Raw genomic sequence first — 20,158 nt, 5'->3', positions numbered from 1 at the left:
TACAGTTCCAATTCTACCGCTATGTGAGTTCCTCAAACATAGTTATTAAGTAATTTATATTGTTTATTTCAAAATAGTTGATAGCTTATTTCCATTGATAGCTTATTTTCATTCTTTAAAGAATGTGCGGAAGATGGTAAACAGAACCAACTACACCGATGGCTCTGAGTTAACTTATCAGGAGAAAAATCATCTGGTCGCATATTGTACTGAAACTGAGAATTACAACGCCGTTTATCGAACTCCTCCAAATTATGGTCAATACGTGCCACTAGTACGCGTGTTGAACCACCATAACTTCCATGGAGATATCCTGGTAAGATTTTTTACTATTACGACATCCGTGCATTTTTTGCATACTTCTAAAACTGAACTACATTGCTAACTACGAAGTTAATATATTTTTCAACAGAAAATCCCGATGGATTGTGTGCCTCATTTGATGTATCAGAATGGTTGCCTTGATGTTTTGAACATACAGCCAGGTCGTCCTACGAATCTCACCTGTCCATACCGGGTTTCTAAAACCGGTGAACACATGATAATCAAATAATGGAAAAAAAATGTATGGACAGTCATAAGGAGGTTCTTGGAAGCAACATTGTGCGAAAGGCAAGAATTGGAGACAGGATAATCTCCATTCTCCATATTGGAGAGTCAGGGGCTATCTTGTTTTATGCTATTTTACCTAAGATAATATAGTAGGTCCTAAGAGAATGTAGTAGGTCCTATGATGTACAATATGTTTATGAGAGTTGATGGTGAGGAGTAGTTGTGATTATGTCTAGTGACCAACTTGTATGTGATGTCTCATTGATGAGAACGATGATCATAAGGAGGTGTTATATGACAATGATGTATTATGATGATAAGTTGTTAATGATATGATGATGATATTTATTATATCATTGGGTGAAAGAACCGCGGATTAGTTTCAAGTGGATGTCCATCTACTTGAAACTAGCTAGTTCACGGTTCTTTCTCCCAATGATGTAAGAACTCATTATGATGTAAAAACATTCTCTAAATTGCTGCGGTATGAAAACTTATATAAAGGTGTATGCATACAACATGAAATAAAAAAAATACGGAATAATAACAGTAGCGTGTGCTAGGAGAAGCGCTACTACTAATTACCAGTAGCGCTCATAGTAGAAAGCGTTGCTACTAAGTCGATATAGCAGTAGCGTGGTCCAACCCACACTACTGCTAACCTTTAGCTGTAGCGCCTTACTAGTAGCGTTGTTCCCCGCGCTACTGATAGGCTTTAAACACGCACTACTGCTAGGGTTTTCCATAGTAGTGCGAAGGGAAGAAGATGACAGATGCACATGAAATATTAAGCTCGGTGCTGGCATATGTGGCGGAGTGGAGGTCCTTCCATGGGGAGAAGGTCAAACTGAGCAAGCCGGTGATCAGATAAAAATGGAGCCCGCCGGATGAGGGATGGCTGAAGGTCAACGTTGATGGCGCTACGTACAAGCAGGGGGCGAAATGTGGCACTGGTACTGTCTTCAGGGATTCAGCAGGAGCTTTTAGAGCTGCAGTTTGTCAGTTCTATGAAGGAGTTTCAGATCCAGAGATTGCTGAAATTTATGCATGTCTGCGAGCGCTTCAGGTGGCGGGCGAGCTGGGCGCAACAAAGCTGGTTCTGGAGACGGACTGTGCCAACCTTGCCAAGATGCTCAAGACGCCCGGGAAGAATCTATCATCAAGCGGCCCCCTTGTGGAGGAGATTAAAGTGAGGATGGAGTTGTTCCTGGAAGTGAATGTCACGTAGGTTCGGCGTAGTGCAAATTCTGCCGCGGATAAGTCAGCTAAGTTAAGTTTAAGTGATGAACTATGTAATGTGTGGTTTGGTGCTCCCCCGGACTGTGTTTTGGGCCTTATTTCGGACGAGATTCTTGTTTTGATTGTTTAATTAATAAAGCGGCAGATGTTAAACCTCAAAAAAAAATGTGTGACAGTGCTTTTGATTCACGACGTACATGCATGATACACGATGATAATCGTCAAGATTCCAAGAATCGTAATCGCGTACATAGATCTGCGCTAATGTGATTGACGACGTCCACTTTTGAGGGACCAGCGAAATTCGGCGCTACGTACAGGGCCAGTAACGCATCATGATGCATACGCACGAATTCTCCTCTCTAGAACAGGACGACCCACTCACTAGCGGCACTAAAGATCATACCTACGGACAAGTTCCTACAAACTTCTCAAAATAGGCTTTCACCCTGCTTTACAAATAAAACATCAGTCCATACAATCCAAATTCAACCGCACTCGACATACATCAGCTGAAGCGACAACACAATGAAGCTCAAGAAAGCATAAAAGAAATAGAAAAAAAAACACCTAGTGGTGACCGCATAGCGGAACTACGGGGATGATAATCGACGCACCGAAGCCTGGAGCTCATCCATCATCAATCCAAGCCGGTCGCGATCACGCTCCCTCGAGAACGGGTGCCAGTGCTGCAGGAAAGCAAGGAATTTGAAGGAGTCAGACGCCTTCCTCGGGGAAACCTTCTCAATCACCATCTTATTCCTAGTCGTCCAAAGAGTCCACATCATCGCCGCAAAAATAAGCCAAAATAGGTGGCAATGACGTGACGGCTGAAAAGCTCTAAGTCGGAGAAACTCGGCGAGGTTTAGGGCCTCCCATTCAGGCCCCAACGCCTCGCGGACATACGTCCAAAGAACCCTCACCGCGGTACATCAGGGTCCCGGTTTCCGGTACCGCACAGAGAGGACATAGACCATCACCAGGTCCGTGCCGCTTACGCACCTCTGTCCCCGAGGGGAGGCGGTCCCGTAGTAATTGCCAAACGAAGATCTTAATCTTTAGAGGGATGGGGGCTTTCCAGAGTGGGGAAAGCCATGGGGTGGCCTGAGACGGGCAAAGGGCCTGGTATGCCGTGCTCACAGAGAATTCCACCGACGGCGCGAGCCGCCAGGACACCGTGTCCGGGGAGTCCGTGAGCACGAGCGGGAGGGCATCCCGTAATCTAGTCCAATCGTTATTGTCGGCTTGTCCAAATGTGCGACGAAACCCGATGTTTCGTTGTTCAGCTTGGAAGGCCGTAGCCACTAGGACATTCGGATCCGACAAATCGAGAATAGGCCCGGAAAGGAAACTCGAAGGGGTTGAGACACTTATTTTGGGACGGAGGGAGTACGTACTAATGCTACAAGAGTTCACTCATGGCAATATATCGCCGGTGTTCTACTTTGAGCACGCCACCGCAGAGGGGTGATGCTGAGGCTAGGGGGGTTGGGATGGTGGGGGGAGTGGTGGTCGTCGCTAGTAGAAGTGTTGTTGCCTTCATAGGCAAATAGATGACAGGCAATGCCACTAAAGCTCGAATGTGGGAACGGGGCGCACGGGAAACTCTCCAATGGAGGGAAACTTGCATGCGGAGCTGCCTGCAATGGCGCAGCCGTCGCATGTTTGGTGTCAGCATAAGGACGGCAGCGTTTGGCAGGAAGAGGATGCTACAACAACTTTTTTTTTGCGGAAAGAATGCTAGAATGAGTGGTCTATAAGAGAGGAGGGGAACTTTTGGTCTATGGGGACATATGCACCATATATGAGAAAAAAATTAGTAATTGAACAAAAAGTCAAAAAGTCCTGGAAATATTTTTGAAATAAACTTGACCTTCTATTGTACTCGTGAGAAAAAGAATCCACAAAAAAAATATCCCTTTGACTTCTTTTCAAAAAAGACAAATTTTTGGCTAATATAGTGTGAATAGTGACCTATAATAGCAAATAAATTTTGTCTTTTTTGCTGTGAGGTCAATTTTCGTTTTTTTTCTCGTCGAGATTTATATACCAGTGCAAAAGTAAGTCAAGTGTTTTGTCAAAATAGTTCTTACCTATTTTGACTTTTTATTAAAATATTTAAAAAAATTCCCATATAGGGTGCATATACAACCAGGAACCAAAGTGTATTTCCCCTATAAGAGAAGCGTAAAACATTTCAGTATAAACCTTGCACTAGCATGGCGAGCAACTTAGCGTTCAAACCATATCGAACTGAGTCTTTTTCTTTCATTATTTGACACAAATTACTGCTGACGAGCAGTCTAAGAACCATGGAGCGTTTAGAGAGGTCCCGTACTAAGTGACTTTTGGTCCAACGGCCATGAACAATTCTGCTGTAGTGACAAGGTTTTACAGTGTAACAATAGAAGAAGATCGTACCCTCAGATATTTATCGAATTCCTCGAGGATTCATCTTGTTTCAGAGTGTAGCATATGTTTCACGTGCATATCATGAAAAATGGGTGCACCAATCTCCTGACACGTCGTACATCGGATCCACACACGGTATAGACAATCATTTTTCATCAACGCGTACGCGTCCTCTTTCAAGGAAGCAACTCAATTTGTATGCATGCATGATGAAGATGATACACGATGATCTGCGCTAATTCGATTGACGACGTCGACTTTTGAGGACCAGCAAAATTCGGCACCACATACAGGACCACCTACGTACATCAGGCAGGAAAAGATCGATTTTACAGATCATGGCGCATATAAACGTACGAATTGTCCCCAGCTGGAACACGACGAGCCACCCACCGGCGGCACTAACGATCATACCTACTAGTACTGCTTGCTGCTTGCTACAAGTGTTCACTCAGTGCAGCTCATCCGGTCCAGAAACCCAAAAGGACTACTGTAAACATTCTCATAGCTGAGCACTGGGCGTCGGCGCTACTATGGGTACTGCTCTGTGCCTGGCACTGGCGGTGCTGCTACTGCTGCTCGCTAATGATCCGGTGTTGGTGGCCGCGGACGACGGCGTCGACGAGCAGCTGCTGGAGCGGTTCAAGGCGGCGGTACGGAACGGCGGGGAGCTGGGGGGATGGACCCGTGGCGACGGCGCGTGCAGTTTCCCTGGTGCCGCGTGCGTCAGGGGAGGGAAGAGGCTCGTGTCGCTGTCCCTCTCAGGGGTCCCACTCGACGTCGATTTCAGCGCCGTCGCCGGCACACTGCTGCAGCTGGGTGGTATCGAGGTCCTCAGCCTGCGGGCCGCCAACGTGAGCGGCTCGCTCGCAAGCGGCGGGGGCGCCGCCGGGAGATGGAGGTGCGGCCAAAAGCTGGTCGGGCTTGACCTGTCCGGCAACAGGGCGCTAAGAGGATCCGTCGCTGACGCCCGCGTGCTCGCCGGCGCGTGCGACGGGCTGAGGGAGCTGAACCTTTCTGGTAACGCACTCGTTGCCGGTGGTGGCGGGAAGGGAGACGGCGGGGACATTTTTGCCCGCCTGGATGTCCTTGACCTGTCGGACAACAACATCACCGGCCACGGCGATCTCAGCTGGATGGGGGGAGTCCGTCGGCTGAACCTCGCCTGGAACTCGATCTCCGGGCCACTCCAGGTCCCCGCATTCACCAACTGTTCCAGGATGGAGTCACTTGATCTATCCGGTAATTCAATCTCCGGCGAGGTGCTGCCCGGGGTCTTGTCCGGCTGCACTGCTCTTGTTTCGCTCAACCTCTCCAGCAACCACTTGAAGGGCGCTTTTCCGCCGGACATCACGCTGCTCGCGTCGCTCTCCTACCTCAACCTATCGAACAACAACTTCTCTGGTGAGCTCCCTGGCGACGAACTCGCTGGGCTCCCACGGCTCTCGTGGCTCACTCTATCACTCAACCACTTCCATGGCTCCATGCCTGACTCTCTAGGTCGGCTTGCCAATCTGAGAATGCTGGACTTAAGCTCGAACGAGCTCTCCGGCGCTATACCATCCTCACTCTGCCCGAATACCGGCTCCAAGTCCAAGCTCGAGGTGCTCTACCTGCAGAACAACTACCTTACCGGCGGCATCCCGGCGACAATCTCCAACTGTGAAAGCCTCGAGTCTCTAGACCTCAGTCTCAACTACATCAATGGCTCCATCCCCACATCCGTCGGCAGCCTTGCTCGTCTCCGTGACCTCATCCTGTGGGAGAACAAATTGGAGGGTGAGATTCCAGTGTCGCTCGGTGGTGCTCGCGGACTCGAGCACCTCATCCTCGAGTACAACACGCTCACTGGCAGCGTCCCGTCCGAATTGATGAACTGCAAGAATCTGAAATGGATGGCGCTCGGGAGCAACCGGCTCTCTGGGTCGGTGCCGGCTTGGCTGGGGCGGCTAGACAACCTTGCAATCTTGAAGCTCAACAACAACTCCTTCTCAGGGCAGATACCGCCGGAGCTAGGAGACTGCAAGAGTTTAATTTGGCTCGATCTGAACGACAACCAGCTAAGCGGATCGATACCACCGGAGCTGGCGAGGCAGTCCGGGAAGGTGGCTATCGGCTTCACGATAGTTCGGCCACATATATACTTGCGCAACGGCGAGCAGAGCAGCAAATGTCGCGGCGCGGGGAGCCTGCTTGAGATCGGCGGCGTCCGTTTGGAGCAACTAAACCGGATGGCTAGCAAGAATAGGTGCAACTTCACACGGGTATACATCCTGGCTAGCGGAGAGCACACTTTGAAAAGCAATGGCTCCATGATATTCTTGGACCTGTCCTTTAACAAGCTTGACTCCGAGATCCCCAAGGAACTTGGTAAGATGAACTATCTAGCTATCATGAATCTTCGGCAAAATCAACTTTCTGGTGCCATCCCAGCAGAGCTTGCAGGTTCCAAGAATTTAGGTATGCTTGACCTGTCACACAACAAGTTGGAAGGCCCAATCCCCAGTTCATTTTCGTTGCTATCATTGTCGGAGATTGATCTATCATACAACAGGCTGAATGGATCAATACCGGAGATGGGATCCCTTGCCACTTTCCAGGAGAGCCAATATGCAAACAACTCTGGCTTGTGCGGCTTCCCTCTGCCTCCATGCCAACCATTTTTGAAACCCCAAGGTAGTGCTTCAGTAGTAAGTACCACTTCCAGTAATAAGTACAACCTTCTAATAATCCTACTCTCAGCTGTCACGCTAGCTTTTGTCATTATTGTAATTTTATTGTACTGCATATCGTGGATAAATAAAGTCGACAACGGCAAGACCAAATCTTCCAATAACCTGACAGCTCCAGCAAGCCATCAGTTAGTCTCACACCTAGAGCTTGTTCGTGCCACTGGTAATTTCAGTGAAGATTACATGTTGGGATATGGAAGCCACGGAAAGGTATTCAAGGGACAACTGAGCGATGGTTTGACGGTTGCAATAAAGGTTCTTGACATGCGGTCCATGTGTGCCATTAGAAGCTTCGAGGCCGAGTGCCGTGTGCTCCGCATGGCGCGGCATCGCAACCTAATACGGATAATCACCACATGTTCTAACATGGATTTCAGAGCGTTGGTGCTACAATACATGCCAAATGGCAATTTAGAGACATTGCTTCACTGCTCACAACAGGGCGGAACACAATTTGGGTTCCACGAGAGACTGTGTGTTATGCTTGAGGTGTCAATGGCAATGGAATATCTACACCATGGTTACCATGAAATCGTCTTGCACCGCGACTTGAAGCCAAGCAATGTGTTATTTGACGAGGACATGATGGCGCATGTGGCAGATTTTGGCATTGCAAGACTAATACAAGCTGATGATAACTCTGCGTTCTCCATTAACATGCATGGCACTATTGGGTACATGTCACCAGGTACTTAGTACTTATTATCTTGCTCAATGTACCAATTTCTTGTTAAGCCACCAATTAACTAATATTGGTCACTTCAGTTGGAATGTGCATTTATCCTTCCTTCTTTTTGCACAGAGTATGGGTCATACGGGAAAGCTTCACGAAAGAGCGATGTGTTCAGCTACGGCATCATGCTCCTTGAAGTCTTTACTGGCAAGAGGCCAACGGATGCTATGTTTGTTGGAGAACTGAGCCTTAGACGATGGGTTCATCAATTGTTTCAAGCAGATCAACTTGTTCATGTCGTGGATAGACGGCTATTGCAATGCTTTGACATGGACATTAGCTTTCTTGTGCCAATACTAGAGGTTGGTTTGCTTTGCTCCAGTGACTCACCTGGAGATAGGATAACTATGAGCGAGGTAGTCTTAAGGATGAAGAACGTCAAAACAGAGTACATCAAATATATATCGTCTACATTAGGAAGTGTGTCACAATGATTGGTCAACCTTGCTTCCTAGCTGCATGAAGAACTGTTTCGGAGAAAGAAAAAGGACAAAGCAATATATATTATTTGGAGAACTAGTTGGTGTTTTCTTTGTTCAACATAATGATTTGCTACCTGTTTTGGAACTGATTCTTTTTTCATCCAAAGTGTACTATCCAATTTTATGACTGCAACATGAAATGAGTTCTGAAGCGTTTGGATGTACGTAAACTTGCACATTTTGTATTTTTTTGGGGACATAAAGTAGTAATGCCTTCTTTGCTGGTTCTTTTCTATCATCGGTGCCCATTTTCAAAAAATATTGATGAATATCTTTTTGATTCATGTCATTTAAAAAAATTGTAGACCACTTTTTAAAATAAATAAGTATTTTTAAAATTCATGAACATATTTTATAATTCGTGATATTTTTATTTCACAAACATTTTAAGATTTGTCAAATGAAATAGTGGCTGACTCTTTTTCCAAGCTAGAGCTGTCTTTTTTTTGTCAGGAGAAAACTTTGGTGATTTTCCCAAGCAACATGAGCTAGCTATGCGCAAGCGCTCCCACTACGGGTTTTACGGACTATTAGTCGGATAAGGCGATGAATTGGTACCAGTGCTATATCTTTTTTCTATTGTGAGAAGTACTGAGTGCATGCCCACAAACACCTCTATGGGGGGCAGTCCAACAATTTTCCCAGTTTTACTAATGGTTCTAGGAACCTTCCTTCCAATTTTCGGAAGATTTCCTAGCATTTTTCATTTCTATGTTCTTCTTAATCGGTTTTGAAGTTTTCTTACAATTTTTTTTATAGTTTTTATATTTCATTTTGAATGACTATTTTGTCTTTCTATTATATAAATTTTCTTCTCTCCTTTTGCTTTTGAATTTCCAATTCAAAAAAAGTTTATCACTTTCTTCACATACACGTTGAACATTTTTTGAACACAAGTTGAACAGTTTCCAGATACCCGTTGAACATATTTTAAATAATGGTTTTAAAATATTTGGAATACATGTTGAACATATTTAAATTCATGTTGAACATTTTTAAATACATGCTGAACATTTTAAGAACACATGCAATATTTTTAAAGAAAATCAAGTGCACATTTTAAACATGTGAACATATTTTAAAGATCATGAACAATTTTTTGAGTCATACCGAACAAAATTTTAAAGTTACACGAACAATTTATTACATTTGATGAACATTTCTTGAAAATAATTTGAAGCTATTTTAATGCGTGAGCAACCTTTAAATGTCATGAACAATTTTATGACTGGTATTAACATTTTTTTCAAATTATGGGAACAAATTTTTACATTTGCATGAACATTTCAAAAAATGTCATGAACATATTTTTGAAATATGTGAACATTTTCAAAATGTCAGGGATTGTTTCTTAATTGTATGAATATTTTTTCTTAAATTGCTCAAACAAACTATTACTTTCCATGAACACTTTTTTAATGTGTGAGACCGTGACCCAGATATCTAAAAACTGCAAGGGAGCTCCACTCGAGGCACACAACTACAATGGAAAAGCAGCAATGCAATTATATAGCCCGTGACTTCAGGTGAGCGCCCGCTCAGTCTTGCAGTAACCGAGGCACGGACGCACCCATGAATAGAAGTCCGACCAATGTAGTAATTCCACTTCTCTATTTTTTATCTGTCGGGCTTTTCTTTTCCCTGTATTTTTGTTTGATCTAAACCTCTTTTTAATTTTTTGTTTTATTTCCATTTTTAATTTAATTTTATAAATAATTAAGTTTGTAAGATTTTTTTTTTTTGCATTGTTTGGATTGCTTACCACATGTATCACATGGTGAAAGTTAACATATTTAACACATAGTATTTTGTTATCTTTTCATTTTCATCTCCTTTTGAATTTCACAAATTAGATTAAAGAGTATGGACATTTTTATACAGATGAACCTTTTAAAATGTATGATCATTTTCTTGAAGTAGAAAACAAAATATTAACCACATACAGATGAACCAATACTTTTTAAATACAGGAACAAAACTCCGACTGAACTTGTTCAATATTTTTACAGTTCCATGAATGCAGAACCAGGGCACATTGTTCAAACAGTTTTGGTTAAAACATTTTTTCAGACAGTCAATAATTTCAGCTTGTAAATCCCCAAAATTTCTCGAAAAAAAACATAATAAGTAAACATGAACATGCTCTTATTTGTTGTTCCAACATCAAGAAATAAAGATTGGGCACGTATTGGCTGCATCTCTGTCGGGCATCGTGGCCTCGTATTGGATATCTTTGCTTCTATATTTTCAATCTGCTGGGTGTCCAAGCGCATACAGGATGTCATTACTCTGTGTATTTGAGCATCTAAAAAAATAAGTCAATGGTGCATCATGTTAAAGGAGAAGAACAATTATACTATCGAAGAACATCAGCACATAATTCAACCTGATCTCAACTCCACATTATGATCCTTCACCTCCTTTAGGGCCTTGAAGGTACTTTCATGAGTCTGTATAAGCTAGCGGTTGATTATGTCCACATCATAGACCTTCTCCTCGACTGGCATCGAATACGGTATGTATCCATACCAAGTCAAAAGTTCGAAATCTTTAGATATGCATGTGTGATTGCAATCATCATGAATGGTTAGATATATGCATGTGTTTGCAATTATCATGAATTTGTTTGGAATCTTACCTGGTTGGTGCTCCCTTCGCCTCTATTGGCATATGCCGCAAAGTTGCTGAAGACCTGTAGTGGCTGTTGTAGGTACTCATCGGCGCCAACTACAAATAATAACAATTAGAGGATGAACTGAGTATATGAACTAGTGTATGAATTAGAGGATGAATTAGAGTATGAATGAGAGGTTGAACTAGAGTACATGAACTAGAGTATATAAACTAGAGGATTAACTATTTTTGGCACTTTAGAATATATGCCTAGGATGACCTAGAGTATATGAATGCAACTAAAGGAATATATGAACTAGAGTTTATAATGCAAAAAAAATTAACATTAGTTCATATAAGGTTTGGCAAACAAAAAAGTTTTGTTAGTATCAATAGAGGTCTTCTTGCAACTTCGCGGCATATGCCAATAGAGGCGAAGGGAGCACCAGCCAGGTAAGATTCCAAACAAATTCATGATAATTGCAAACACATGCATATATCTAACCATTCATGAATTTGTTTGGAATTCTCTAGTGTGGCATACTGTTTTGCAATTATCATGAATTTGTTTGGAATCTTACCTGGTTGGTGCTCCCTTCGCCTCTGTTGGTGCTCTAAACTAGTGTGGCATTCTACTAGTAATTTGCCCATGTAGATGATTGCAAAACTAGTGTGGCATCATACTGTTTTGCAATCATCTACATGGGCAAATTACTAGTAGAATGCCACACTAGTTGACACTGTTATGACAATAGTTTTGACACTAATTTGACATTGCTTACATTTTGACAAACTTGTTTGCAATCATCTACATGGGCACATATAGTAAATTTTTGCACTGTTTGGTATACTAGTTTGGCACGCATGGGCAATGTATACATTCTAGCATAATGTACTAGCAGTTTGGCACTATTTTTCAGTCTGGCATTGTTTTTGCAATCATCTAGCAGAATGTACACTAGTTTGCAATAATCTAAAAGTTTGGCATACATGGGAAAATCATAAACCCTAGCTAATTATGAGTTGCCAAAAATTATGAACTTCCAAAATTGGTAAGCTAATTCTCCTACAACAAAATTCATAGCTGCCAAAATTGGAAAAGCTACCAAATCATGAACCCTGGCTAATTATGAGCTGCCGAAAATTATGGAATGCCAAAATTCGCAAGGTTATTCTAATAGTACAAAATTCAGAGCTTCCGAATCATAAAACGTAGCTAACTATAGCTGCCAAAAATATGAACCGCCAAAAAATATTAGCTGTTGAGATGCTCACAGAGAGTCAGAGCATGTGTTCACCTGCAAGCGTCACTGTTGTCGTCGCCGAAACCCTACAGAGAAATGGCAGTGACATGTGAGGTCTAGATGTATGGCAGACAAAGGGGGGGGTCTAGAAGTGTACCAGAACACCGGGGGACGCCGGAATCGACCTACGATAGCTGTCGACAAAACGAAATTGACAAAGAGGGAGGCGACGAGGAAGGGCATCGAGAGAGAGGGGCGTTGAGTGGGGGAGGGGCCGTTGCCACCTATGTCTTGACCCGACAACATTGGGCTAGGCTGGACCTCGGACGCAATGTTGGGCTAGGCCAAAAAATCAATAAAATAGACTCAAAAATAGTAAAAAAGACTAAAAAATAACAAAAAAAGATTGAAAATAATAAAAGACTCGAAATTATAAAAAGTTTCAAATAATAAAAGACTCAATATTAAAAAAAGTCAAAATTAAAAACATTCAAAATAAAAGACTCAAAATAATAAAAAGATGCAAAGTAATAAAAAGTTCAAAAAGAAAAAGATTCAAAATAATGAAAGACTCAAAATAATAAAAAGATTCAAAGTAATAAAAAGATTCAAAGTAATAAAAAGACTCAAAATAATATAAACACATGACATTATAAAAGATTCAAAATAATAAAAGACTAATTAAAAAAATGAAAATGATAAAAGAATCAAAATAATAGAAGACACAAAATAATAAAAAGACTAAAAATTATGAAAAAATTCAATGCAATTACAATAACTACAATATTATAAAAATGTCACAAAACAATACAGTAGTGATATGGCAACGCATATCACGCCGCAAGACAACCTAATAGTGCTGCCGTTCAATGTTATGCCACCTCACCACTATATGACACCTTGTACCAACTGTGGGTCTCAAATATAAGTGGCGCTCAACAATTTTCCAACTCCATCACTATGGTCTTAGTGTTGTCATACCAAATATGCCGACGTCACCACTATTTGGAAAATGTAGTGGTGGTGCTGATTGAGAATGGGGTGCTACCAACTAAAGTTGTGGCTAGGCATTTCTCTATTAGTGTTGGAAGGTTGAAACCAAGCAAATAATATGTATATGGATTCATGAGAAACTTATCTACAAGTAACTCCAACTATTCACACTCAAAGTATGGAGTCATCTCAGTCATCACTAGCAAACACTTCTCTTCTGTTTTCAGATTTAGAATAACCAGTATCTACCTTTGGAGATTCATACCAACAAGATGCTTATAGGAATTAAGTTAAACCTTTCGTATTATCGACTATGCACGACACATGCTATAATGTAAAAGAACATAAATTTAGATGAATGTCAAAAGTTCCTGAGACCCATGGGGAAACACTATTCTTTGATGTCTTTGAATTTAGGACAACTGCAAACAAATATACAACTCAAGAGCTTCAAAACTCCGATCAAAATGTTTAGCCACTCAGAATGATCATGAGAACAGGACCTACAAAATAATTTGTACCAGACCAAGTGTTGCCAACTACTCGAACAAACACACCTTATTAACCAATGGTCAGCGCAAATACTTCAGGACATACTGCATCGTTTGATTCAGAACATTTTCTATTTTTTTGAACTTTTAAAAAAATAATTATTATTATGAATTGCGAAATATTCTTAGAAACATGATTTTTTAAATCTCAAATTTTTTTAAAAATGTGAATAGTTATTTGGAAATTTTGTACATTTTTTAAAAAACACGAACAAAATATGAAATGGGAACATTTTTAAAAATTCACAATCTTTCCGAAAAAGCTAAAACTTTCATAAAGAAATGAATTATTTTTAAATTTGTCAACAATTTTTTAAAACGGGAATACGTTTTGAACATCCCAAATGGTTTTATATAATTTGCATTTTTTAAACACGGACATTATTTAGAATTTGTGAATATTTATTATTTAGAATTTGTGAATATTTCACTAAAATATTTTTAGAATCTGTAAAGTTTCTAAAATTATTTTTAAACTCTGATGTAATTTTGTCAACAGAAACATTTTTTGAAAAAATAGGAACATTTTTCCATTTAAAGAAATTCAGGGTCCTTTTCTAACTAGCTCACGTGTCAATCCATTCATTGTTCGTCCAGCTTAATCCATTCATCATTCATCCAACTTTCATGTAGTTTCACATGCGTACATAAATTGGTACGGCTGTATGCAAAGGAGCACTCTGGGACTATTTTAAATAGTTTGCCATGAATTTGTGAACATTTCACCAAAATAAGTTTTTTTTAATTTGTAACATTTATCAAAATATATGTTTCTCTAAATCTCATTTTATCCCGAAAAGACGAACATCTATTGAATAAAAGGGAAAAAAATTTAATATTGACTTTTTTTGGAATGAGAGCAAATTTAAAGTTCCAAGTTTAATTTAGAAAATTGGATCAAAATTTCAGAAATCTGAATCTTTTTCAAAAATTTGAAGAAAAATCGAAATGTTGAAAGTTTTTTGAAAAATTTGAGTTTAGAAAAAAATCAAAATTAAAAATAAACTCGAAGGAAAAAATTTAAAAATAAAAATAGAAATAGAAATACAACACAGGAAAAGAGGAGGCGGGCGAGCACAGTCTTGGGCGCTTGGTGCGAGGCACTGACTATTGGCCGCTGGTGCATGGAATAGGGTTTTCTAAGCTGTGTGGACAAGAAAATAAATGGGCTGGCTACGCTGGGCCACAGCGCGCGCGCCACATAGGAAGTTCGCAGACGAACCACAAAAATTTAGTACCCTCGAATAGAAAAAAAATCTTTTTGGCGCTGAACGGATGAAAATATCGGATAAACAACCTTGTTATTTGTGTGTGTGTGTGTGCAACAATTGAAGCCACTGAATTGAAATAAACCCTCAAAGATGAACCCGTATTCCGATTGAAGCAAATGGGTAGTGCGTTCTGACTATCTCGACGAGCTTGACACATCCACCAGACTGTATTTTGGATTTGTTGGATCAATAGAAGATGGATTAGATGTTTCGAACGATAGGATTTATTGGAAAGTGATTATCATAAAATTGGGGGTGTTACAATATTCACCCCCCCCCCTCTAGGCCATAACATCGATCATGTAGCATTGCCGCATTTGTGAGAGGCACGACTGTGCTAGGAGGGACCGCATCATCGTACCTTGAGAGCTCATCGATCCGAGACAATGACGAGTTTGATAGCAAGGAAAACACTATTATATGATAAATACCATAAATTCCACTTGTTATTGCACTGTGGCAATTGTTGATTTGGATAGGGCGACATGGTGAAAGATAACCAATTGGCTGGAGGCTTGTTATCACACTGTGAGAAGATGCAACACATGGAAAATGTAGAGATGTGGTTGTGGCATTGTACATTGAGAAAGAAAGTCCACGAGTTAGACACGTGGTTAGGAGTGGTGATAAAATTGCAAAGTCACATGAGATATGGGATAATGGTCCAGGAGGAGGTAAGCTGGAGCTAGAATGACTGAGTGGAGTGAACAACCACGTAGTTTGAGGTTTGTAGGCACTGGTGGTCTTGATCAGACCAGGGTTGGAAGTGTACTAATAATAAATGATAATTGTGATGAAAGGTAGGTGGGATAGTGAACTCCCTAGACTTACATGTGCATTTTAGATAATGGGAGGTGCTTGCACCGATGATCTTCATGTAAATGCCACCAATGAACACAAAACAAATAGTACATAACTGCATTGGCTGGTATTAGCAATTGGATATTTACTACCATGGTCAGTCACTCAAGATTATCACTGCAAGGATTTTGGTCTATTGCAACAAAACTTATTGCTACAACTATTTTTTGTTGCAATAGAACACAATATTACCACAAATTCTCAGGTTGTGGTAATAGGATGCACGTACTGCCACAACTGAGTTTGGTCGCGATAAATACTCATTTTGTTGAAATAGAGGCCCCATATTGCAACAAAACACATCTTCGTTGCAACATGGTAGCGATATTGAAACAAACAAATTACGTTGCACGAGTAGTAGAGAGAAGGTATTTCAACAGAATATCTATTAGTGGTAATATTTGGAAAGATACTGTGACATCTGTGAGACGCATCGTTAGTTACAAATATTGTTGCGAAAAATTGGCTACCTATTGCAACAAAATATGTATTGGTCGCAATAGCATATATTTTACAAATTGTAAAATGTGAACAATTCTTTATATAGGATGAACAATTTTAAAATATGCATTGAAGTTTTTTAATATACGCAGAACAATTTTCAATAATATACTGAACATTTTTGTGATATAGGCTGAACAATTTTTCGAAATACTCAATGAATATTTTGAAGTATATGTCGAACAATTTCTTAGTATACAATGAACAAGTTTCAAATACAAGGTGAACAGTTTCTTAATATACGACGACATTTTTCTAATACATGATGCATATTTTTATAAGGCATTGCAAAAAAAAGTGATAATATCAGGTGAATCTTTTCTTAATATACGATGGGCATATTTTTAATACACGGTGGACTTTTTATATAGTACGAAAAGGAAAACAGAGAAAAGAAATAGCAAAAAACAAGAAGAAAAACGAAAATGGATTGAAAGAAATAAGCGGACAAAAAGAATAAGAATACGAGAAAGAAGAAAGGAATCCAGAAAAGAATCAAACCCAAAGAAAAAAAACAGGTACCTTCTAGAGAGTTCCCCAAACAGGGATCCCGCAACGAAGAAAACAGAGTGAAGTGGGCCGGCTCAAGTGGAAGCGACGAGGTTACTCAGCGAAGGGTGCACCTATATCTCGCCTTCAGCGAGTCCGCAGCGACTATTTATCACATAAAGCGATCGCTGCGGGATGTCTCGCTGAAGCGTTTTCGTGTAATCAGGCGGGCCCATGTTCGCGCAGAAAAAGAAAAATAGCATACGGGAGGAGCAGGATTCGATCCCGGCCCTTCTTAGGGTGAGCTAGCTCTACTAGCAACTGCGCCGAGGTCCGGCTCATGATAAGAATGAGATGTGTCCTGTAGTTGAGGCAAGTGAAACCGGGTTTCCATTTGTTTTCATAGTATTTTTATTTTTTTTCTTTCCGTTTATTCTTCGGTGTTTTCGTTTTCTTTTTTCTTCTCCATTTTTGTTTAGTTTTCCTTTTCCATATTTTTTTTGCTTTCTTTTTTTTCTCCTGGTTTTTGTTTCATTTTCGGTTTTCCTTCAAATGCTTGTTCAACATTTTCTCAAATACTTATTAACATTTTTTCAAATACTTGTCCAACATTTTCTTAAATACTTGTTCAACCTTTTACAAATACCTGTTCAACATTTTTATATACATGATCAACATTTTTCCAAATACTTGTACAACATTTTGTCAAATACTTGTCAACATTTTTCAAATACTTGTTCAGCATTTTTATATACATGATCAACATTTTTCCAAATACTTGTCAACATTTTTACTTTATTTTTGTACATTTTTTGTACTAAAATATATTCTAAATATGTATTGCCAAAACATACTATTCAAAAAACATTAAAAAAATTGAACAAGTGTTTCAAAAAATTTTGAACAAGTATTTGAAAAAACGTTGATCATATATATATAAAAACTTTGAACTAGTATTTGGAAAATGTTGAACAAATATTTGAAAAATATTGAACAATTATTTGAAAAATGTTGATGATGTATATAAAAATGTTAAACAAGTATTTAAAAATTGTTTATCATGTATACAAAAATGTAGAACATGTATTTGAAAAAGGTTGAACAAGTATTTAAGAAGATATTGATCATGTATATAAAAAATGTTAAACAAGTATTTGAAAAATGTCGAACAAGTACTTGAGGAAATGTCGAACAAGTATTTCAAAAAATGTTGAACACATATATAAGAATGAAGAATGAAAAAAAAAGAAACAAAGAAAAACCAAAAAAGAAAAACAATAAACCAAAGGAAAAGGAAAATGAAAAAAACTGAAGAAACTAATGGAAAAAACCCGGAGAAGAAGAAGAAACAAAAAAAAGACCTTATATACATGGGAACAAGTACTACGCGTCCGCCTGTTGTCCTTTAAGTAGCACGTGTCCTAGTAATAAAACATGACATAATAGGTGGCGCTGTGGCTAGCCTAGGTGGGCCGGCCCAATTACTGTTTATTCATCAACTAAAGGGTGTCATATAGGAAGGAAGATCAGGCCAGCGCCACGGTGGACACCTACTTTGCATAATTTCTTTCCGTTCACACAAGCCGACCGTCTGCACATAGCCCTGCTCCCATGTCCTAAGCTGGTTTTGCACAAAATCCTTTTCTGCAATCAGTGTTGAAATTTCCTTATCTTTCACTGCAATCAGTATATAACATCACAGTGAGGTAATATCTGTGAGTACGGTCATCAGGAGAAGGAATATGTACCAGCCTATATACCATACGATTGCCATCCCTAGTTATCAAGTTCGATGAAAGACGCAACCAACCTCATTTTCTCCATAAAATAAATAACAACATATGGCCCTTGGAGAATATAAGTCAAAGACATGCGAATAACCACCCCCGATCTGTGCTGGCAAGCGGTGCTGCAAGTGGGCTATGGCTTATGGATATAACTTCTTATGGGCTGGGCCAAATCGCAAGTATACCTAGTAAAAAATTATATTGGATCGACGTCATCCTCCCACTAGAAGCTCCGGTAAGTTGGTAGCCTGGGACTCTGGGAGCACCATTTACTGTTAGCTAGGGTTGTATGATTAACATGATGATCCCCTATATGTGTATGTTTAAACTACTTGTTGATTCGGGACAAATATGATCATGAGATAGATGAGCTATGGCTCTATTCCCCCATAAGTGTGGAAACCATAAGACCTCCGATGGAGATGATCTATATACACTAGTAGAAAAAGGGCATTTAGTCCCGGTTCTAGAATCGGGACTAAAGGGTCATTACTAAAGCCTCCCCCTTTAGTCCCGGTTCTTACACGAACCGGGACTAAAGGCCCTCCACGTGGCCGCTGCCTAGAGGTCCATCTTTAGTCCTGGTTGGTAACACCAACCGGTACTAAAGGAAATTTTATGATTTTTTTATTTTTTTTTATTTTCAAATTTCTGAATTATTTTAACCTCTCATCTCTAATCACCCCTCATCACTGCTCAATTTAACCTCTAATCATCCCTCATCATCTAACTTCCCGGACGGTCACCCATCCTCTCACTACTCCAGCCTGAGCATGCTTAACTTCTGGGTTCTATTCTCCCTCGTTTCCAAGTCAACACTTGTTGTTTTCCTGACAATAGTAAGATGTCAATCCTATTAACCTCAGGTATTTAGCTTAAGCATGAAGTCACACATTTTACTGTTTGAGTTTGAAACTATTGTTCTAAAAAACAATAATTATTTAGTAACACTAATATTTCTTGAATAAGTAGTTTGACCACAGTTTGACCATAATTTGACCAGATTTGACCAAAATTCAAAAAAACTGAAATAATTATTTAGTAACATTAATATTTCTTGAATAATTAGTTTGACCATTGTTTGACCACAATTTGACCATAGTTTGACAAGATTTGACCAAAATTCAAAAAAAATGAAATAATTATTTAGTAACACTAATATTCTTGAATAATTATTTAGTAACACTAATACTTCTTGAATAAGTAGTTTGACCATAGTTTGACCAGATTTAACAAAAATTAAAAAAAACTGAAGTTTGAGCATAACTTTTTTTCCTTTTAGAATTTGAGGATTCTAAAAATTTGCAAACAGGCCATAGGCTGTCAAAATCGGATGCGGATTTTCGTGCTGAACATTTTGATATATTATACGTTTTTTCTGACATCGTATGCAAAAGTTATAGCCGTTTTACATTTTCCCTACACTTTTTGCAAAACATGTCCAAATTTAAGTTTTTAAATTTTCCTACCTAGTACATGTAGTAACATAACTACATCTGGAAGGATTTTAATTTTTGAAGTTTTTATCATTTTCTTTTGCTTTTTACAAAACTGAAAAGGCGATCCATGGGGGGGGGGTAGAGTTTGAAAATGGGACCTTTAGTACCGGTTCATGCCATGAACCGGGTAGTAACATAACTACATCTGGAAGGATTTTAATTTTTGAAGTTTTTATCATTTTCTTTTGCTTTTTACAAA

At 39.7% G+C, this 20,158-nt stretch overlaps 1 protein-coding gene across 1 annotated transcript; it reads left to right on the top strand.

Moving 5' to 3' along the window:
* Positions 1 to 4,601: 4,601 nt before the first annotated feature.
* LOC119278667 (brassinosteroid LRR receptor kinase BRI1-like) lies at positions 4,602 to 8,314 on the top strand. The gene is made up of 2 exons (XM_037560001.1): positions 4,602 to 7,623; positions 7,738 to 8,314. Exons 1-2 carry the CDS (start codon positions 4,737 to 4,739, stop codon positions 8,100 to 8,102), a joined length of 3,252 nt encoding a protein of 1,083 aa, XP_037415898.1. The 5' UTR covers positions 4,602 to 4,736; the 3' UTR covers positions 8,103 to 8,314.
* Positions 8,315 to 20,158: the final 11,844 nt, after the last annotated feature.

The sequence above is a fragment of the Triticum dicoccoides genome, chromosome 3B, assembly GCF_002162155.2.
Source record: "Triticum dicoccoides isolate Atlit2015 ecotype Zavitan chromosome 3B, WEW_v2.0, whole genome shotgun sequence".
Taxonomy (NCBI): domain Eukaryota; kingdom Viridiplantae; phylum Streptophyta; class Magnoliopsida; order Poales; family Poaceae; genus Triticum; species Triticum dicoccoides.
The sequence above is the reverse complement of the archived record's forward strand: the minus strand, read 5'-3'. Positions and strand labels throughout refer to the sequence as shown.

Bases quoted from the DNA above. Each gene is read 5' to 3' on its own strand.
- LOC119278667 (XM_037560001.1), top strand. From the start codon at position 4,737: ATGGGTACTGCTCTGTGCCTGGCACTGGCGGTGCTGCTACTGCTGCTC. The intron at 7,624-7,737 runs GTACTTAGTACT...CTTTTTGCACAG, and splicing joins TATTGGGTACATGTCACCAG to AGTATGGGTCATACGGGAAA.